We start from the raw sequence: 23326 nt of genomic DNA, 5'->3' as shown, positions 1-23326 counted from the left end.
AGTGTACAATCTTCTACAATCATTAGGCAAAATTAGCAGTTATCCTCTGATTCCCATTTTATTTTTTCATTCCCTTTTAATCCTCTAACTCAAAATATGTTAACATTATAACATCCCAAGCTCCATGACTGTTTCGAGTTCCCCTGTCCTCCATAAAATTTGTTTTTATTTCTTCCTTTTCTTTCACTTGAACATAAAAACTGATTTTTATTTACCCAAATAAGAGATGTACCCTAATTGTAAGCGACATTGTTTGAGGATTTATAGAGCTCTTTTGCTGGGGATATAGTTTCGGGGTTTGCATACCCCAGATATATACAGCTGCATTGACTAAATAAAAAAAATGTTCTTTGTTGGGGTCTGCGTACCCTACTGTTATGTAATAATAATTATAAATAAAATGGCCATTTTAAGCAACTGGCATGTACTGGCCCAGGATGAATCCTTAAAAGAGAAAACTCAATTTAATCCCATTATTAGTTTGAGGAGGAGTAGAACTGTTAAGGATTTTGAATTAAGAAGTCACTTCCAAGAAGAGGACCTGAATTGGCTAGGGAAGTGTACCCCACAAGGTAATTTTAGTTGTGGGCATTGCTCCATGTGTAGGTTTATGTGCAGACGTAAGTATCTTAAGATAGGAGGGGTTGAGCATGTGGTGAGACACTTCATATTCTGTAAGACACAATTTGTGGTTGTCACATACCGGGGACCAGACCGGCCCACCACGTCACGTGACAAGGGTTGCCCAAGCCCTTCAGGCTTATTCACATCACGCCCTCACATGCTGTTACACCCTACGCCGGGCCGTAACTTGATCATAAATCGCCACCTGAAGCCTGCAAGCACACTCACGCAACCCATCAGTTATAAGGTCGACAGGACACCCCTGAGTGTTCCACTCGCAAGCAGACATCCACACGATAGCAAGCCTCACGGAAAAACAACATACAGACTCAGACGGCGCACACACTCTTCATGGAGCTAACAGGTTCTTAAGGTTACAAGACAAACCATCAAACTCTTAGATTTAATAGAAAAAAAGAGAGGTTTTGTCCAGCTTGTGGTTGTGGTAATCCAAAGGCTTCTTTATTGAATATTCAGTATAAAATCCAGGTACAGAAAGCAGAGTCTACATGTTTCGGGCACAATGCAATCTTAGCCCTTACTCATGACTGTTTCAGATACACTGTGAGTTACTTTTGTAGAGAGGAGGGGGAGGCTCCTCACCTGGGATAATCAGGCTGAAAGTCAACCCCTCCCTTCCACAAATGTGTACATAGGTAAAAACATGAGAAAAGACAATTCATATGGTCCATAAAACAATAGATTGAAGGAAATGGGAAATAAAGGAAGAAAAGGAAAGAAATAAACCGTTGGTTAGTATTGCAAGAATAGATCCAGTTTCTTATTTAAACCTTGAGGCTGGAGACTTTCAAGTCGAAAATCCAATATGATTCTCTGTTTAAGAGTTTCCTTTTTCTGTCGCCACCTCTTATTGGTTTTTTAACCTTTTCAATGCCTTGTACTGACATATAGGAGACATCACCACCATGTACCATGGCAAAATGGAGACTTGCCGCAGATATGTTGCGGTTCTCATGGTGCGGTATGTCTGATATATGTTTTCTGATGCGTGTTTTTATTGCATTTGTGGTACATCCCACATATTGTAACTTGCAACTTGTGCATGTTATGCAATAAATCGCATAGGTAGTATTGCAATTTAAAAAGGATTTTATTTTGAAAACCTGGCCGTTAGTGCTGGATTCAAAATTTTTACAGATCTTCATATATTTACAACAAATGCAAATGGAGTGACCGCATTTATAATTCCCTGTTGTTGACAGCCATGTGCTTTGTGTTGTTCGGGACTTATCATTTTTAAAGAGAGATGGGCTCACAGAACTGGCTATGGTGAGTGCCTTTCGGGCTGCGCATTTAATGCCATTGTGTGCCATTGCTGCCCATATTTTGTCACACACTAGCACTGGGAAATGCTTTCTGACGATGTTACAAATTTGGGTGTATTCCTTACTATATTGTGTGACAAAAATATATTTTCTTTCCTGATTAGATATCTCTCTGATTTTTTGTCTCTTTGTTTCTACAGGTGTGTTCAATAGTATATTCCTATTCATATGTCGAATATCTCTGCTGCATTTCTTCATCTTTTTTTCGGAATATGCTCTATGTGTTAATCTACTTATGATGTTTTGCGCCTCTGTTTCATAGGTCGACTCATCACTGCAATTTCTTCTAGCCCTAATTAGTTCTCCTTTTGGTATATTTCTGATGGTATGCATGGGATGGCATGACTGTGCATGTAATATTGTATTGCCTGATGTTGGTTTTCTGTAGGTGCTGGTGTATATGGAGGCCGTGGCGGAGTCTCCCCTGAGGCGGAGATCCAGGAACTCAATGTTCCTGGCGCTATGTTGAACGGTAAATTGGATACCGTTCACACATGCGTTCAGATAATCTGCAAAAGATGGTATGGCTGCCACATCACCAGACCAGATAAAGATCAGGTCATCGATGTAACGGCCATACCATCTTATGCTATCCGAAAATCGGTTGGTGTCGATGAGGAGGAAGCCCCTCTCCCACCATGCTATAAAAATATTGGCTATGGAGGGAGAGAACTTAGCCCCCATCGACACACCCGATGTCTGCAGGAAAAACTTTCCATCAAACATAAAATAATTCCACCTCAGGAGGAAGTCCACCACGGCCACCACATACTCCATTAGCACCACAGAAAAATTTCCAAAATTCTCCAAAAACCATACCAGGGAAATATTCACCAGTTTATGAGGAATACTAGGGTAAAGTGCGACTACATCCGCTGTCACCCATGAGTATTCTTGCGACCATTCCAGGCTTTGTACAGCCTGCAAAACCGATTTAGTATCTCTCAAAAAACCAGGGATATTTGGAATCAAGGGTTGCAGTAGTGAGTCGACCCACTGGCATAGGCGTTCAGAATACGACCCTATGCCTGAGACAATTGGTCTCAGCGGAGGGGGAAAGATTGATTTATGCACTTTTGGTCACCAGGTAAAACATCATAGATCTTGTCATTATGTAACATCTGATGGATAAGGGATCTATAGAGTTCACTATCAAGGATGACCACCGCTCCCCCCTTGTCAGCCTGCCTCACAACAATATCATCTCTATTACTGAGATTACGCAATGCTTGGGATTCTTTTTTGGATAAATTATTGGTATTTAAATCCTTTTGTTGTGAAACAACAGAATTGTGCAAAGAGACTAAATCTTTTTCAACTAATTCCTGAAATCTATCCAGTGCATGAGATCTGGATTGCACGGGATAGAAATCACGATTAGAAGGATTGAAGTCTGGCGAACAATAAACAGGATTAGACGGTGGGCAAGTGTTTCCCAATTCCAAAAGATCATACACATGTAGCATTTCATTAAAGGACATACTGGCTGAATCACATGTATGGTCTGGAACCAAAATTGTATTCATAGCTGGATCGGGATCCACATTTTTTTTTCTATACTTCCGTATTTCTCCTGATTCGGGTGAAGGAGTTGTTCCGTGCTATAACAGTGGAATCCCTGACAGGTGAGAGCTGCTCAAAATCTCTGTTTTCTCTTAGATTTAATGTATAAGAAATAGACAGTACTTGGTTGCAAAAAATTAATAACAAGAGACATACATAAATGGCAAACAATTGTAAAATAAAAAGGAGAAAACAAAGAAAGTTCTAATACTTAACATTTGTGTGGTAAAAGTCCTTTCCACCCAGGACATTTGGGCAGAGTAATGGTGCACAAACCAATTCGATTTGTGACACCCAACTATCCAGGGATGGCATGTTTATGCCTTTCCTCCAGGGGCAGGCCTGAGGGGGATTCTCACTCCCATCTCGGGCTCAGCCCCTCTGGACCAAGCTACATTACCCATGCAGCCGATCCTCTGGCCATGTAAGAAACAGGTATGAAAATATCAAAAAGATAGTTTCCCAGTTGCCCTGGTGAAGATACAGCCCTTCTTCATAATTCATATCTCATCGTTCCGAGTCCTAGCATATCAAACACTACACGTCCAGGACGCTCAAAAGATGAGATCCTTATTTTAAGAAGATGAAGGCTAGTTGATATGCCATGTCTAGTGTCCATGCGATGCCCCCATCATACTAGAGATGATCAGCTAGATTTTGGGGACATCCGATCCCTCCTGAACAAGTTATGAAGGATTACAGATCATGCTCTGGTTAGGAATCCCCCATGCTGACACAAGGCACCGGAGAGTCTGCTGTCCCCTGTCCCGAGTGTGACCGGCAAACGGGCCCATCCTTGTTAGCATCTCTGTGCTAACCACCTCCCGGGGGGCAGGCTGCTGTTTTCCCAGGTATGAGGCAGACATCTCGGCCTATATGCAGCCTTAAACCAATTCATCAATGGCTGCTGGCCTGGCAACATAAATACATACTCTATATATATGTGAATCACACCAGAACATGTTACACCACAACACATAACCATAAAACATATATTATCACATCAAACATTATAATAACTAGGAATAAGGCGGTCCTTATTCCTGACAGTGGTATATGTCATTTTTTTGCCCTTGTGGTAGATTTTATATAGGAAAAACCATAAAACATGTCTGCATGTGAGATTTAGGGAACATAAGAGGTCCATAGACACAAGTATAGGAGCATCTAGATTGATAGAACATGTACATGAAGCACATGAAGGGAGAAATGATGTATTGACATGTGCAGGAATAGAGATCGAGCAAGTCCCAGATCGTGGTGGGGACAGAAACCGTATACTACTACAAAGAGAAGCTTCATGGATTATCAAGACAAAATGCAATGGGTCCTTTGGGGTTAAATGATAAGAACGATTTAGCGGTATTTGTATAGTTCTGTTTTTGTACTCTGTTTTATATTGAGTTGTCTTATGTAGCGATGGTGACGTACCAGCATCCACCGTGTTTTAATCGATCAATAAAAGCTGCAGGAGGAATACTGGTGAGTGCCGCTGTTTCTTTTATCTACATGTTGATTCAAGAACAGAAAAAACTCCGCTATCATGTAAGCAATCTCTCTAATGGTTTCTTTATGGTAGCTATGGTAAAGGCCTTGAACTACAATCCATTCTCTGTTATATCTTTTAATTCAGGATACATCATGTGGCTATTGTTATATTTGGTTTTATGAAGTTATCTATGGTTCTAATTCATATGCTCTTCAAGCTGTAACACCTCACTCGCTCCCAGTAAATGACTGCTCAGATTCTGTGGTTGCAGTTGGCTACAGCATCTGATGGAATGTCAGCGATCAGAGCTATCTCCAATCATGGACGCTGCCAGCAGTCATCTGCTGTGTGAAACCGCACGCATGCTTCGCCTATGGCACTCACTTAACGCTTGAGTGGGAACCATCTTTAAATTCCCAACATCCACCGTACATATATGGAGGATGTTGGGAAGGGGTTAGAACTTCTTCTCCCCTGTATGAATTCTCTGATATTGAACAAGGGCTTATTTCTGAATAAAACAGTTTCCACATTCTGAACAGGAACATGGTTGCACCCCTGTGTGACTTCCCTAATGATTCTCATTTTTTTTTTAGTAAAACATGTTCTGGGCATAAATATCACTTCTCCTCTGTGTGAGATTTCAGATGTGTAACAAGATTTGCTTTTTGAGTAAAACATTTCCCACATTCTGGGCATGAAAATGGTTTCTCCCCTGTGTGAGTTCTTAAATGCACAACAAGATGATTTTTCAGAACAAAACATTTACCACATTCTGGACATGAATATGACTTCTCCCCTGTGTGAAATCTCTGATGCGTAACTAGATTTGATTTCTGAGTAAAACATTTCCTACATTCTGGGCATGAAAATGGCTTCTCCCCTGTGTGAGTTCTTAAATGCACAACAAGATGATTTTTCAGAACAAAACATTTACCACATTCTTGACATGAATAGGACTTCTCCCCTGTGTGAATTCTCTGATGCATAACTAGATTTGATTTCTGAGAAAAACATTTCCCACATTGAGGACACGAATATGACTTCTCCCCTGTGTGAATTCTCTGATGCATAACAAGATTTGCTATCTGACTAAAACATTTCTCACATTCTGGACATGAATATGGCTTTTCTCCTGTGTGATATCTTAGATGTTTAAGAAGAGATACTTTATTAGCAAAACATTTCTCACATTCTGAACAATGGTATGGCTTCTCCCCTGTGTGAATTCTCTGATGGCTTTGGAGATGTAATTTCTGGCTAAAACAATCCCCACATTCTGAACATGAATATGGCTTCTCTCCTGTGTGACTTTTCTTATGTTTATAAAGAGATGCTTTCTGAGTAAAACATTTTCCACATTCTGGGCATGAAAATAGCTTCTCTCCTGTGTGAATAACCTGATGAACCTTAAGAACTGATTTATGAGCAAAACATTTTCCACATTCTGGGCAGGAAAATGGCCTCTCCCCTGTGTGATTTTTTAAATGATCAGCAAGCTGAGTATTCCAAGCAAAACATTTTCCACATTCTGGACATGAAAATGGCTTCTCCCCTGTGTGAATTCTCTGATGGTTATCAAGAACTGATTTCTTAGCAAAACATTTACCACATTCTGAACATGAATACGGCTTCTCTCCTGTGTGACTTCTCTGATGGTTATCAAGAATTGATTTGTTAGCAAAACATTTACCACATTCTGAACATGAATACGGCTTCTCTCCTGTGTGATGTCTTTGATGGATTTCAAGATGTGATTTCCGAGAAAAACATTTCCCACATTCTGAACATGAATACGGCTTGTCCCCTGTGTGAATTTTCTGATGCCTCTCAAGATGTGATTTCAGAGTAAAACATTTGCCACATTCTGAACATGAATACGGCTTCTCCCCTGTGTGAATTTTCTGATGCCTCTCAAGATCTGATTTCTGAGTTAAACATTTGCCACATTCTGAACATGAATAAGACTTCTTCCCTTTCTGAGCTCTTTGGGATCCAGCACCACTTCTGTGGTTTGCATTCTGCATAACAGACTTTTTTAAAGGATCAGATGGCAGATTTTTTATTTGAAGGTCTGAGTGTACAACTGGGATAATGTCACGTTTTTCATATGTATCTGGTGCGACAACCGAATCATCTGCATCATAATATGTAGGTATCAGGTGTTCCTCTGTGCTCCCGGTACAGTCGTCTGTCAAGAACAAAACTTTTAAAAATAATTCTTAAATAATATAATCTTTAAAATGATATTGATTTTTTATAACATAAAAATTCTGATACAAATTGCAAAAAATGAAGCAAAATTCGATGATAAATTGACAAAGACAGTAGACCTCAGACCACCAGGCTCGAATGCAAAGTGGAGAATCATAAAGGGACCCGCAAGTCAGTGCTATTAGGTGGTGCCCGTGTCCCTGAGAGTTACATGCACTGTCGTACAGGGCAGTGAAGAGGAACAGTGCGTGATATATGAGGAGGCTATGGAGCCAGTGTAAGGCTGGATTACCATTCCCTATTAGAATGTTCTCTTCCCTTAAAATAAAAAAATATGCATTAAAAAGCATGTGTCAGCAGAATCAACTCCATGAAACCAGACAGACTGCTTCTTAGAGTTGATCACAATGAGTGAAACAACCTCTCTCTTCACTCGTCTCTACTTCATTTAGTGGTCACTACTCACCTGGGCGTTTATCTGTAGGAATGTCCTCCTCACACTGGTCATCACCCCTCACATCTGTCTCTGTAGGAATATCCTCCTCGTATCTCTCATCAGGGCCGGCCTTTGGGGTGTGCGGGCTGTGCGGCCGCACAGGGCGCCATAGCAACAGGGGCGCCGGGCGGCCGACAGCTCGCAATGTAATATGAGGCAGGCGAGGCTGCACTTGTGTTCTCCCTCGGGGCGCCCCCTCCCCTGTCTGACCTGATTCCTCCTCCCCTGTGTCCGACCTGCCTGCTGCCCCCGCCGCTGCCAATAAGAAGAGAGACAGGAGGAGGAGGGGAGGGGCTGTGGCCACTGTGCCACCAACGTTTCTTATAAAGTTATACAAATACAGGAGGCGGGTGCTGGAATCAAATAGCCGGCACCCGACCTCTGTGACAGGGAGCTGCGATCAGCGGCAGTTGAGTTAACCCTTCAGGTGCGGTACCTGAGGGGTTAACTGCCGCTGATCGCAGCTCCCTGTCACAGAGGTCGGGTGTCGGCTATTTAATTCCAGCACCCGCCTACTGTATTTGTATAACTTTATAAGAAACGTTGGTGGCACAGTGGCCACAGCCCCTCCCCCCCAACACCCCAGTATAAGAAACGTTGGTGGCACAGTGGGAAGTGCCAATGAGGGTTAAAAAATAATAAAAAAAATTAACTCACCTCCTCCAGTTGATCGCATAGCTGTCGGTCTCCTGTTCTTTCTTCAGGACCTGTGGTGACGTCACTGAGCTCATCACATGGTCCATTACCATGGTGATGGATCATGTGATGGATCATGTGAGGGATCATGTGATGAGCACAGTGATGTCACCACAGGTCCTTTGACAGGTTATGAAGAAAGAACAGGAAACGATCAATTGGAGGAGGTGAGTTAATTATTTTTTTATTTTTTAACCCTCATTGGCACTGCCCACTGCACCACCAATGTTTATTATATTGAGGGGGGGGCGCACTGCACCACCAATGTTTATTATATTGAGGGGGGGCGCACTGCACCACCAATGTTTATTATATTGAGGGGGGCGCACTGCACCACCAATGTTTATTATATTGAGGGGGGGCGCACTGCGCCACCAATGTTTATTATACTGGGGTGTTGGGGGGGGCGCACTGCGCCACCAATGTTTATTATACTGGGGTGTTGGGGGGGAGCACTGCGCCACCAATGTTTATTATACTGGGGTGTTGGGGGGGCGCACTGCGCCACCAATGTTTATTATACTGGGGTGTTGGGGGGGCCCACTGCGCCACCAATGTTTATTATACTGGGGTGTTGGGGGGGGGGCGCACTGCGCCACCAATGTTTATTATACTGGGGTTTTTTGGGGGGGGGGGCGCACTGCGCCACCAATGTTTATTATACTGGGGTGTTGGGGGGGGCGCACTGCGCCACCAATGTTTATTATACTGGGGTGTTGGGGGGGCGCACTGCGCCACCAATGTTTATTATACTGGGGTGTTGGGGGGGCGCACTGCGCCACCAATGTTTATTATACTGGGGTGTTGGGGGGCCCACAGCGCCACCAATGTTTATTATACTGGGGTGTTGGGGGGGGGGGCGCACTGCGCCACCAATGTTTATTATACTGGGGGTTTTTGGGGGGGGGGGGCGCACTGCGCCACCAATGTTTATTATACTGGGGTGTTGGGGGGGGCGCACTGCGCCACCAATGTTTGTTATATTGGGGGGGCCCACTGCGCCACCAATGTTTATTATACTGGGGTATTGGGGGGGGGGGGCGCACTATGGGCCAGTGCACAGGTGCGGTGATCGGATGGATGTTCTCAGCTGGACACCGGCCGACACTGCGCATGCGCTGGGAGCCTCACCAGCGGTTAGGGTAGGGAAAAAGCACTGGCCCGTACGTAATTTTTCCCTTCCCTAACCGCTGGTGAGGCTCCCGGTGCATGCGCAGTGTCGGCCGGTGTCCAGCTGAGAACATCCATCCGATCACTGCGCCTGCGCACTGGCCCATAGTTTTTCCCTACCCTAACCGCCGGCGAGGCTCCCGGCGCATGCGCACTCTGCTGTGAAATCTCCCTAACCTGTCGTTGTGCGCCTGCGCGGCGCTGCACACCTCCTCACGTCATGTCCGGTGCGACCGGAAGTGACGAAGGTAGGGAAATCTCACGAAGTAGGGAAGTATAACATTACACCGGCCTTTGGGGTGTGCGGGCTGGTAACTACTTGGTTGGATAGTCAGCCAGCCTATGCCATGATGCCAGCAACAAGCAGTGTTTTTTGTTTTTTTTTGGGGGGGGGGGGCGCCACAAGGTTAGCTCGCACAGGGCGCCTGAACACCTAAGGCCGGCCCTGTCTCTCATCATCCCTCATATCTGTCTCTGTAGGAATCTCTTCCCCGTATCTCTCATCACCCCTCACATCTGTCTCTGTAGCATTAACATTCTTCATAGCTTCATCCTGTTATAAATTCTGTTAAATACTGTAAAAGTCAGTGCATTGTCTAAGAAACTGCATGGAATGTTTTATATGATCACAAAAGATCATTTACCCTTTCGCTACCAGCGCTGTACATGTACGGCACTGGTAGCGCTGTGCAAGCATGACGCCGGCTCATCATAGCCGCCAAGCCTCTGCTGTTTCAAAGAGCAGGGACCTGCGGCTAATTACCGCAACCGGCAATAATGCAGTATAGCGGTAATTAAATGCTTTAGATGCCGTTATCAAGTGAGATCACGGCACTTAAATGCGCTGAACACCTTCAGTCTCGCTGATGAGGCTAAAAGTGTTCAGGCTGCAATTCTAATTTTGGCCACCAGATGGAAGGCCAGGATAAGAAATTATGTAATCACAGCTAAGACGATATCCCGTCAGAGGGAGAATAAACACGGATGGTATGTGTATATTATTTAATCACAGGGTACCTCCTGTTATAAAACGTAGCCTTTATTATTCAGTACGTATAAAATACCAAACTCCCATAAAGACAAAACACAGAAAGAAAAATAAAGAAAAAACGACACTATATGAATGGATATGCACTTAGTGCGCTCTGTGGCAGTGTTCCTCTTCCTCACCGAGGTTCTTGAGGACACCGTGATATAGGCAGGGTGATAGATTCCTGGTTTGGGCCTGTCCCTAGGTATGGCCCTATCATACTGATCCCTGCCTAAAAACGGAATGGCCGCCCCGATAGGAGCGATCCCGTGTTCAGGGACCTCCTGTAATGCCCTAGACTGCCCCTATTAAGGGATATGCTGGGCAGAGCCGGGTCGGATGCCCAGTTGATAATGACCTAGTCTAGGTACATAAAATAATAAATCTTCATTACGCAGAGCAGCAGAATATCTACTGCTGTATATGCACTGTATCGACAAGTGTAAACAATACAAAAGAGTAAAGATACTTGATATATACAATGTTCTATGTACATATTCTAGGCAGCTGCTCTGTGCATATATTGGTATAGTTCACAGTGCAGCCGTCTATCAAGATGCCAAAAGTTATATATTACATTCTACACATTTTTTATTGACTTTTGTGCCGGATAGATGGATTTATTTTTATTTATTTATTTTAACGTTCAATTCCTTCACTTCAAGAGAGAGTGAAAAGGTATAGGGTTGGAGATGGCTACAGATCCTCCCCTCCTTCTGGTCGACACTACACTATAATATACACTAACTCTTATATAGATAGTCAATGGCCAGCTATAAAAAGCAAGAGAAATCTATGTTCTCATTCAGTCCCAATGGTGACATTGTACTTAACATATGAACCCATTTGGACTCCTCCTGTTTCAAGATAGTGTCTATGTCACCTCCGCTGATAGAATGTTTGATTGTTTCTATCATGGAGAAACGTAATGTGTTGGGATCTGCTCCGTGCTGGAGCACGTCGTGTCTAGACAGTGGTTTGTCACGTTTATGGCGGACATCACCCACGTGTTCCAGTATTCTCTTTTCGAAGGCCCTACAGGTTTTGCCACCGTAGCTCAGGCCGCACCTACACTGAGCCATGTATACCCGGCCTTCCGTATTGCAGTTCGCAAAAGAGCGAGCCGTGTATGTATAGTCCCGATTGCTGTTTGAGAAGGTGTTGCCCACTCCAACAAACGAGCAGGCCTTACATTTTCCACATTTGTGGGTACCTACCCTCCTGTCCATAAGCCAAGTATTTGGTGCAGGGGGCGCTTCGAAATGGCTGTGTACTAATTGATCCCCAATGCTCCGAGGTGATCGATGGATGCTCAGGTAGGAGATCAGTTAGATCCGGATCAGATTTTAATAGTGACCAATAGCATCCAATTATTTCCCGGACCATTTGGTTATGATAAATTTGATGGTGCTCCTGGGGATCATCAAAGATAGAGATATTTTTTTTTTTATAACCTAACCCTGACTTGTACTTCTCAACAACATTGTCCCTTACTTGTTTGGAGAGTTCCTCGGTCTTCATGGCAGTGTTTGGTTAGTGATGCCTCTTGTTTAGGTGTTGCAGCCTCTGGCCTATGACAGATCATGTGACACTTAGATTGCACACAGGTGACCTCATTTCACTAATCATGTGACTTCTGAAGGTAATTGGTTGCACCTTAAAGTAGCCGTCATTTACCGCCCTCCAGGCCCAGCCACCATCTTTCTTGACCACTTTAACACCTGGCTACTACACTTTCTTTCTGCCGACATCCCCACTATCATCATGGATAACTTCAACATCCCTATTGACACCTGCCACTCGGCCGCCTCTAAACTCCTGTCACTCTCTTCCTCCTTCGGCCTATCACAGTGGTCTTCAGCTCCCACCCACAGAGATGGTCACACTCTGGATCTGATCTTTACCCGCCCCTGCTCCCTATCTAACCTTTCTAATACGCCTCTCCCCCTATCCGACCACAACCTACTCGACTTCTCTTCATTGGTCTCTTCTGATGCTCCCCCGGTCCACACACTAGCACACCCCTGCAGGAACCTTAAACATCTCCACTTTTGCTTGCTTTCTGACTCTCTACCATCTGTTCCCTCCAAGACCCAGATGCTGCTACCACCCTATATAACACCACAATAAGTACAGCTCTGGACACTGTTGCCCCCCTCACACACAACAAAACCCGAAAAATTAACAGACAACCCTGGCACACCAACCTGACCAAAAAACTCAGACAAGCTTCTAGGGCTGCTGAGCGGCAATGGAAGAAATCCCATTCTAAAGATCATTTCACCGCATACAAGCAATCCCTCCTCATAATCAAATCCTCACTCGCTGATGCAAAACAGGCCTACTTCTCATCTCTCATATCTTCCCTGGCCCATAGCCCTAAACAACTTTTTAGCACTTTTAACTCCCTTCTCCGTCCCCCAGCGCCCCCACCCTCTCCTCTCTTCTCAGCTGAGGACTTTGCCAAATATTTCAAACAAAACATAGTCAACATCAGAGAAAGTTTCACTACACAGTCCCCACAGACCCTCTACACAACTGCTGAGTCCTCTTCTCCCAAAATCCGCTTCTCCACCATTACAGAAGAAAAACTTTCCACTCTACTCTCCAAATCTCATCTGACCACCTGTGCACTTGACCCAATCCCATCCCACCTCATCCCTAACCTCACCACAGGGTTTATCCCAGCCCTAACTCATCTCTTCAACCTACCACTAACCTCTGGTGTCTTCCCCTCTGCTTTAAAACATGCTACCATTACACCCATCCTCAAAAAGCCTTCACTTGGCCCATCTGCTTTGTCCAGTTATCGCCCCATATCACTTCTTCCATATGCCTCAAAGCTACTTGAACATGTCCATTCTGAACTGTCCTCTCACCTCTCCTCCCTCTTTGACCGCCTACAATCTGGCTTCCGACCCCACCACTCGACTGAGACTGCCCTTACCAAAGTCACCAATGACCTACTGACAGCCAAAACCAAAAAACAATACTCTGTCCTTCTCCTTGACCTGTCCTCTGCCTTCGACACTGTCGACCACTTCCTTCTGTTGCAAACTCTCTCCTCTCTTAGCATCACTGACCTGGCCCTCCCCTGGATCACATCATACCTCACAGACCAGACATTTTATGTCTCCCACTCTCGCACCACCTCCTCGTCTCATTTCCTCTCTGTTGGTGTCCCGCAAGGCTCTGTACTAGGACCCCTGCTCTTTTCTATCTACACTTTTGGCCTGGGACAGCTCATAGAGTCCCATGGCTTTCAGTATCACTCCTACGCTGACGACACACAAATCTACCTCTCTGGTCCAGACATCACCACCTTACTATCAAGAATCCCACAATGTCTATCTTCTATATCATCCTTCTTCGCCTCTCGCTTTCTAAAACTTAACATGGATAAGACAGAATTCATAATCTTTCCCCCATCTTGTTAAAAAAAAACAGCAGGGACTTCCGGTTCCGGCGCGCACATGGAGAGCCGCGAGTGAGAGCTGCTTTGCATTACCGGCCCGAATACAGCGGAGCTGCTGAGCATCGGGACTGTAAAGCCCCCCACAACTGGCCCCGTAAGTGTCAGGGGCTGTTCATGGACAGATATTTGATAAAAGGCGGCTCCCAGAAAGCGCCTCCTTCTACTTACCCGGCAGAAGAGATACAGCGTGGTAGGGGCAAGATGGCGGTGATACAAAACAGAGGACAGAGGCTCACGCGCTCTGCCTCGCAATCCACACAGCGGAGCACGGAAGCTATTCACTCTGATGAAGAGGAAGTGGAATGCAGCCAGGTACAAGAGGGTGAATTATCGTCCTACTGTAAAGCGATGGCCATAGAGGTGGCCAAACTTCTGGCTCCTGACATAAAGGCATCATTAGAAGTAGGGATCGACCGATTATCGGTTTTACCGATATTATCGGCCGATATTTAGGATTTTGAACGTTATCGGTATCGGCATCTATTTTGCCGATATACCAATAACGTAATGGGAACACAGAACGCGCTGCTCTCAGCGCTCTCTGTGTTCCCTCCGCAGCACAGGGGAGAAGGAAGCAGTGTCTCCTCCCCCTGTGCTGCTGCCGCTGCCGCCAATTAGAGGGGAGAAGACAAGAGGAGGGGCGGGGCTGTGGCCGCTGCGCCACCAATGAAGATGAGTCTTTCATTAATTCATATACAGGAGGCGGGAGCTGGCTGCAGAATCACATAGCCGGCTCCCGACCTCTATGAACGGCAGCTGCGGTCCGCGGTAGTTAACCCCTTAGGTGCTGCGGATCGCAGCTACCGCTCATAGAGGTCGGGAGCCGGCTATGTGATTCTGCAGCCAGCTCCCACCTCCTGTATGTGAATGAGAGAGGTATCTTCATTGGTGGCGCAGTGCGCTTCCACCCCCCCAAGCCCCCCAGTATTAATCATTGGTGGCGCAGTGCGCCCCCCCCCCCTTCCCCAGTATTAATCATTGGTGGCAGTGGCCACAGGATCCCCTCTCCCCTGCTCCTCCGATCGGAGCCCCAGCAGTGTAAGCCTGGGGCTCCGATCGGTTACCATGGCAGCCAGGACGCTATTAAAGCCCTGGCTGCCATGGTAAGCTCCATGCTGCTGTGTGCACAAAGCACAGAGCAGCAGGGACAGTGTGAGCTCCTATTCACCCTGATAGAGATCTATCAGGGTGAATAGGACAAGGGTTCTAGTCCCTAAGGGGGCTAAAAGTTAGTAAAAAAACAAAACACAAAAATATTAAGTATAAATGAAAAAGATTTACAAAAAAATAAAATAATACACGTTAACAATAAACATATTAATTTTCAGCAGATTTGTGTAGTAAAAATTTTTTTCTTCTCAAAAATAAAAATACCCAGAATATCGGTATAAATTATCGGCTATCGGCCTGAAAGTTGACAAATTATCGGTATCGGCCCTAAAAAATCAATATCCCTCGATCCCTAATTAGAAGCCACAGTCTACTCAGCCCTGCAACATCTACAGACGGAGGTGGCACAACACACCTCTCAGATCTCTGATGTACAGCAGAGAATGACGTTGGTAGAGGAGGAATTGGAATAAGCCCAAAGCCATATTAGTGATCTCCTACGCAGCAATCAATTTCTCAAGGAGAAAGTCGATGATCTGGAAAACCGCTCCAGGAGGAGCAATCTGAGGATTGTCGGATTATCGGAGTCAATTCCCCCGAATCAGCTGGTGACAATTTGTGAAAAAATATGGTGTCTCTCCAGGGTAGATGACTGCGTATGCAGTTCTCCTGGATACCGCTCAAAAGAGTAAAGCGCAACTGGAGAAGGAGAGCAGTAACAAATGAAACGTAACTTTTAATATGTCGATTCTCCCAGAGCAGGGAGTAAAAGACCCCTTACAAACATGAAAACACATAAAGTCAGACTAGAATCCTGGATTGGTGTGCCGCGTGAATAGTCTGCACACCAAATCAGGTGTCGTCCTTCCTAGGCCGGACAAATGTCACGAAGGCTCACGGGGGACAAACCGTAAAATCACTTAGTCCTGATCCCAAGGGAGGATATCCGGACCAAGAGGGAGAAATGGAATGGTCTTACCAGTTCTTAGAAGGCCTCACTTGTTAGCCACGTAAAGTGGGTTAGTACAGGAGGTGGTCACGTACAGTGGGCTGGTCATTCATCAGATGTCCCGTGGGTAAAAGGATATCCGTGATATCAGTCATACCCAGTATTAGAGTAGCCTCAAAAGAGAAACTTACCCTAGTACCGCCCTGCTTGACCTAATTGGCCCTGGTGAACTAACACGGGGTCCGGGCCCCGCAAGGGGTGGCCCCGTCCGGAACCTTGCCCTGATAAGGAGTCCCTATGTGACCCTATCGCAGGGTGACCGGGGACTAACCCCCAATTATAAGGCAAGGGGAGGTATGATGACCGTTGTGAAAATTGCGTATACCGCAATAGATAAATAACCGCAATATGATTGCGCGTCTAATGGCATGTAAACGTGTCCCACCGCTATTCATAAACATGAGACCCCATAAATCATCAGGGGACACGGGGCCTACTGCTATGGCTCCTACCTGTCTACCTATTACAAACAGATGGGGGTATTATAACAAAGAGCCCCTCAAAACAAGGTAGAGAGGTGACAGAGTGAGGCATGTGGTATCCTACACCTGAAAAGACACATAAACAGAACGGAAAGCCGTTAGAGTCTAAGTGCTCACACTGTCCATATAGTCATGGATGAGAGCCGGTACTCACATTACTTGCTGGAACAGCGTATCGCAGATGTCCAGAGTTGTGGGCATAGAGGTTCACCATGCCAACCACCACAAGTGCACGCCTGACAACCATGCACGGGCGCGCTGTATTTAAACGAAAGGAAGGGGAGGGACGTCAGTCAATGCGCATGCGTCATGCGCGACGCCGACCCACGTGACCGGATCATGTCACATGACCGGGCCGTCGGAGGTACGGCGTTCTCACAGTGCACAGGCGCAGTTGGCCACACGATACCGGAGCAGTCCAGGGAGAGCGCAGCTGTAGTGACGTGAAGACGTCACCGCGCCTCCAGAGCTGCCCAGCGGGCGACGGGCTGAGAGTGATTAAAAGGGCTGTTTCCACCATGTTCAGGAACAGGAATCTACTCAGCCTACATACGTTACGCCCATACAGCACAAGGCTGAAGAGAGTAGGGGGGTGGAGCTAATGGGGGAGAAATAGGTTATAAGCCCCCCGGCTACTACACTTACAAACCCTACTTGCGGAGGAATTAACCCCTAAATAAATATGACAATGGGGGAATTTATGGCATGGATCACAGACTACCTGCCCGGAGAGTAGGATGGCTAACAGGGAAAGGGTCATTATCGAGTGAATAGGTATATATTTAAAAGGAAAGGTATTTCTCATCAAAAGGGGTACAGCCGTAGATGACCTATATAGTACTAAGCAAGATGAAACAGTTTATATGTAGCAACCAAAATGTAGTTGTTCATTCAGGCCATGCGGGTGGGAGGTATTAAGTCTGAAGATCCACCAACACTCCCGCTGGAGGATCCGTCTATCCCAAACTCCCCCCCGAAAAGGTTTATTGACACGCTCAATGCCTATGAAATTGATGGCTGATGTGCGACCTCCGTTTACAGAGAGGACATGCCTGGCCACCGGCGTGTCCCTTCCGTTACGGATGTCTCCCAGATGCTCACTCATCCTTTTGCGGAGTTCCTTCCTGGTTTTGCCCACATACCGTTTACCGCACTCGCAAGTAATGAGGTAGATCACCCCTACGCTACGGCAATTGATGAACTGCTTGATCATGTGGGCACTGTCTAGAGGGTCCACCGCAAAAGATTTGCCCTTGACCAACCAACCACAGAAACTACAGTGACCACATTTGTAGCAGCCTGTGGTTTCTCTGTCCAGCCAAGTCCCCTGATTAGCAACGGGACTGAAATGGCTGTGCACGAGTTTGTCCCTAAGGTTTGTCCCTCTTCTGAATGTCACCGAGGGATACGGACTCAGTACTTCGGCTAGGTCGGGGTCCATCAATAGGGTCTCCCAGTTACGACCTAGGATGCCCTTTACTTGAGTAGCTGCCGAGTCAAAAGTTCCTATTATCCGTATAGTTTTTTGTGGGTCATTGTTGGGGCTTGTAGTGGAATGTAGAAGAGCAGTCCGAGTACGTCCTAGGGCCCTTTGATAGGCTTGTCTGAGTGTACTGTCAGGATAGCCACGTTCACGAAACCTAGCCCTCATGATGTTTGCCTGACGTTTAAATTCGCTTAGTTCGGAGCAGTTACGTCTAAGACGGATATACTGTCCAAAGGGGATTCCCCGCTTAAGTGGGGCAGGGTGGCAGCTGTCCCACCTAAGTAAGGAATTAGTTGCCATGGGTTTGCGGTAGATAGTTGTCCGCAAGCTGCCCACGTTGTCCCTAGAGATGGAAATGTCTAAAAAAGGGAGATTGTCTTTTGTGATGGAGGAAGTGAACTTGAGTCCAATAGAATTTGTATTGAGCTCCTGCACCAAGCTGGTAAATTGCCCTTCGGTCCCGCTCCACAGAATGAAAATGTCATCTATGTATCGAGACCAAAGGGCAACATGTCCGGTAAAACGGCTGGGCGCATCCCCAAATACCACTGTTTCCTCCCACCAGCCCAGGAGCAAGTTGCCGTATATCCGTCTTGCTTTGACCGGCAGTTTGACCAGAACCAAAACAATTGTAGTGTAGGATCGTTCCCATAAACATTAGTCGTCGCTGGAACCCAAATGTTCCTCCACATGAACCTCCGACACCAGATCTCTACGACTAGTTTCACACTAACATTGGAAGATCGGGCAGGGAACAGCCTACTGGGCAGGGCTCCAGATGGCGACCAAAATGGTCGCCAATGCGACTTAGAACTGCTAAATGGCGACAAGACTTTGTAGTCTTGTCGCCATTTGCGCCTAGACCCTCCGCTCGCTGCTCTGCCTCTTAAAAAAAAAAAAGGCTTTCATCCAGCAGACAGAGACACGCTGCAGCCGTCTGCTGGGTGAAGACCCGCCCCTCAGATTACCCGGCATAGAGGGTGGGCGTGGCTTGTGCTCCCGCTTCCAGCAGTCTGGCAAGTTTTGGAGTGGAGTCTGTGCTGTGGCGCTGAGCTGCTGGAGACACTTCAACTAGGGCCGCACAGTCCACGGCTGATAACACGAGGCGAGTCACCCGTATGCAGATTTATTAGTGTGTTTTATAGGACTGGGTCCTTATGGGGTCACAAGGAGAAGGCAGAGATCCGTAAGAACAAGTATAAGCACCGGCTGTGCTGCTTTAACACTCGGTGTCCTGGTCTGCAGAGCACTGCCGGGGTCGCATGGCATTTTATTGATTTATGATGCTATGTAACCCTTAGAGGTCTGGAATGTACTGGATAACACTGACCTAATGCGGTCAGTGTTATCCAATACATTCCAGAACTGTAAGGGTTACATAGCATCATAAATCAATATAATGCTCTGCGACCCCGGCAGTGCAGAGCTCCTGCAGACAGACTCCGGTGTGAAACCAATTGACAAGGAGAGATGGCCGCCTATACTGCGATGTCCGTGCACGGCTCCTTACTGACACGGGGGTGATGGGCAGAGAGCCCTTAACTGCAAAGACATGTGGTAGAGTTAAAAAGAGGGAAAATGGCACTGAAGCAGCCTATAAGGGGTTAAGCACAGGCTAGTTCAGCTGCCAGAGGAGGTCCCCTAGCTTTCCTACATCTCTGCTTGCTGGCAGTGAATGGAAACCTTTAAGGTTGACATTGACAGACTGAATGTCCATGTCCAGTTACAGTGAGCAGCAGTAGAATATGGGCGATCTTTCCTCAAGAAACAACAGCAAACAAGAGGTTTTCATTCACTGACAGGCAAGCAGAGGGGTTGAGAATAAAGAGTAAAGCTCGTGTAGTATTATATTTTTAGCTGTTATATTTTTTCTTAATGTAAAAAATAAAAATAAAAATGCCCTCCCCCCACCCCCACTGTCATGCTGGTCCCGTCAACACGTGATGCCGGCTGATGTGGTCACTGGTCGCAGTGGAGACTCTCAAGTGATTGGCCTTTTAAGGAGTGCAGTGGGGATAGTTTTTTTTAACCCATTCTGTCTCACATATAGAATAATACTGGTTTGAAACCCCTTAAAGAAAAATATAAAAATTACTCCTTAAAGGGTTTGGATACACTAATTTCTGGAGCTCAGACTGGCAGGACCTCTGGTGATCATACTTGCCTGATGCCCAGTGCGGGGTCCCGGCTCATTTGCTCCCCAGCCTTTGTTGCTTGTCTTGAGTCCCTTCATGAAAACCTCCTATTTGACGGTGTTACAGCCAATGACTGACCACTGCTTCCCATGCATTATGTTAAATGGTCACCTGATGCCAGGGGAGCAGATCTCCACCGTGGCCAGAGATTGTCTTGATGCCACTGCAGCCAAACGTTTTCATGGAGAAAGCCAAGACAAGCAGCGGAGGCCGGGAAGCGAATGAGCCGGGACCCAGCACCTAGGGATTATCAACGCGAATCTGGCTAGTCCGACAGGTCATGGAAATGAGTGTACAACTCCTTTAACTGCGTGGGCTGTAGCTTAGAAAACCCCCTGCTCCTAAGCATCCCAACTATAGTATGTATTTTAAATTTGGCGACTAAAAATTTCATTTGGCTCCTAAATTTTTCAGGTTAGGAGCCAATGGCTCCTTGATATTTTTTTTAGTCTGGAGCCCTGCTGGGTCTCCCTGGATCTGCCAGAAGCCACTGCGATCCTGTCCGGGCTACTTACCGCTGCACGCAGTGGATTCCAGCAATGCCGGATACAGAGAGACCGGCCGACTGTTCTCCGGATCTCACAATACTAGCGTGAAGCTAGCCTAAATCTAGAACGTCCTCTCCTCTGTGGGGGATGTGACGAGCTGCTGCTCCTGTAAGTGCATCCATTAGATTCCTGCTCCGACATGTAAGAGCACTGGAAATATCCCAGTCCACACCAGTCACCCATAACTACAAGATCCCCCTTTAATGCCATTTCAAGAATGTCATCCACCACCTTGATATGGCAATCTTCACTTTGCCCTGGAGGCCAATACCCCCCCGCCCCCCGGCACCAGTTCTAATATCACTTCCCTCCTTCATCTGCATCCAGCTCTAAACTACCCCCCCGACAACCTGAGCCGACTGTCTGCAGGTCTCCCAGAAGCTGGACCTAGATGGCGGCTCACAGCCAATAACCTTGTACACATGCATCCTCGGCAAAGCTGGACACAGAGAGGGCATTACTACTCTGAAGGGGGGCACAGAGAGGGCATTACTACTCTGAGGGGGGCACAGAGAGGGCATTACTACTCTGAGGGGGGGGGGCTTCAGTGGCGTAACTACCGGGGAAGCAGCTGCTTCAGGGCCCGGGCTGCCAAGGGGGCCCGGCGCCGTGTGTCACAGTTTATTTTCAAGTTAGTTAAATATCGATTCTTGTCTTACTGTTCAGGGCCCCTTCACAGCAGCAGCGGCTGACCAGGCCCCCTCGCTAATCTTACTGTCTCCTAAAGTCTCCTGATGTGTCTGGGATTCAAACCCACAACCTCCAATGTATCAGTGTATCAGAGGCAAAGCATTTACCCACATAGCCATAAAGGCTGCATTACAACTGATTGAAAAAATATGAGACTTCTACTGTTATAGCTGGCTAAGTGTACATCTATACACATGACAGCTGCCCCAACACACCCAGCACTGCTATATCTCTATATGACAGCTGTCCCAGCACACTCAGCTCTGCTATATCTCTATATATGAGCAGCTGTCATGTGTATAGATGTACACTTAGCCAGCTATAACAGTAGAAGTCTCATATTTTTTCAGTCAGCAGCAAGGCAGCTCTTATGCCTCTGATACACAAGGTCGTGGGTTCGAATCCCAGCAGAAACTTTTCTGAAATACAAGCACTGACTCCATATATGGACATACAGGGCGGAACACAGGAAGAGGCTGCATCGCATCGCTGACATGGAGGTAAGTAGAAGTGTTTATTTTAATTTTTTAATACCCGACTGTTACTGCCATGGGGGGAGCGGGAGGCACTTGATACTGGCACATGGGGGAGGGGGGTTGGCACCTGATACTGGCACCTGGGGGGGGGGGGGGAGGCACATGGGGGGGGAGGCACCTGATACTGGCACATGGGGGGGGGAAGAGGGGTTGGCACCTGATACTGGCACCTGGGGGGGAGGGGGGGTTGGCACCTGATACTGGCACATGGAGGGGGAGAGAGGCAGCCGATACTGGCACATGGAGGGGGAGAGAGGCACTTAATACTGGCACTTTTTTGTGTGGGGGGGAGATGGCACTATGATACTGGGACATGGAGGAAAGGAGAGAGGTACTTGATACTGGCACCTGAGGGGGAGGGGGGGTTGGCACCTGATACTGGCACATGGGGGGGGAGGGACCTGATACTGGCACCTGGGGGGGAAGGGGGGGTTGGCACCTGATACTGGCACATGGGGGGGGGGAGAGGCACCTGATACTGGCACATGGGGGGGGGGGGGGAGAGAGGCACCTGATACTGGCACCTGGGGGGGGGGGTTGGCACCTGATACTGGCACATGGGGGAGAGAGGCATCTGATACTGGCACATGGGGGGGGAGGGAGAGAGGCACTTGATACTGGCACTTTTTTTGTGGGGGGGGGAGATGGCACTATGATACTGGGACATGGGGGGAGGAGAGAGGCACTTGATACTGGCATGTGGGGGGGGGGGGTTTGCACTTGATATTGGCTCATGGGGGGCGAGAGGCACTTGATACTGGCACATGGGTGGGTTTGGCACTATGATACTGGCACATGGGGGAGAGGCACTTGATACTGGCACTTTTTTTTTGGGGGGGGGAGATGGCACTATGATACTGGGACATGGGGGGGGAAGAGAGAGGCACTTGATACTGGCATGTGGGGGGGGTTGGCACTTGATACTGGCACATGGGTGGGTTTGGCACTATGATACTGGCACATGGGGGGGAGGCACTTGATACTGCCACTTTTTGGGGAGGGAAGATGGCACTATGATACTGGGACATGGGGGGAAAGAGAGAGGCACTTGATACTGGCACATGGGGGGGTTTGGCACTATGATACTGGCACATGGGGGGTGGGAAGGAGAGAGGCACTTGATACTGGCACATTGGGGGGGGGGGGAGATGGCACTATGGTACTGGG

The 23326-nt window shown here is 47.0% G+C and overlaps 1 protein-coding gene and 1 long non-coding RNA gene across 2 annotated transcripts; one reads left to right on the top strand and one right to left on the bottom strand.

Moving 5' to 3' along the window:
- Positions 1 to 4856: 4856 nt before the first annotated feature.
- LOC121000849 (zinc finger protein OZF-like) lies at positions 4857 to 7081 on the bottom strand. Its single transcript, XM_040431578.1, has one exon. The coding sequence runs from the start codon at positions 7047 to 7049 to the stop codon at positions 5643 to 5645; it is 1407 nt and encodes a 468-aa protein (XP_040287512.1). The 5' UTR covers positions 7050 to 7081; the 3' UTR covers positions 4857 to 5642.
- On the top strand, positions 7078 to 20204 carry LOC121000885. Its single transcript, XR_005778926.1, has 3 exons — positions 7078 to 7215; positions 17210 to 17213; positions 20193 to 20204. It is a non-coding gene; the product is annotated as an uncharacterized LOC121000885 (long non-coding RNA).
- The last annotated feature ends 3122 nt before the right edge of the window (positions 20205 to 23326 follow it).

Source organism: Bufo bufo, chromosome 5 (genome assembly GCF_905171765.1).
Source record: "Bufo bufo chromosome 5, aBufBuf1.1, whole genome shotgun sequence".
Classification (NCBI taxonomy): Eukaryota; Metazoa; Chordata; class Amphibia; order Anura; family Bufonidae; genus Bufo; species Bufo bufo.
This window is presented reverse-complemented; position numbering and strand designations above follow the sequence as displayed.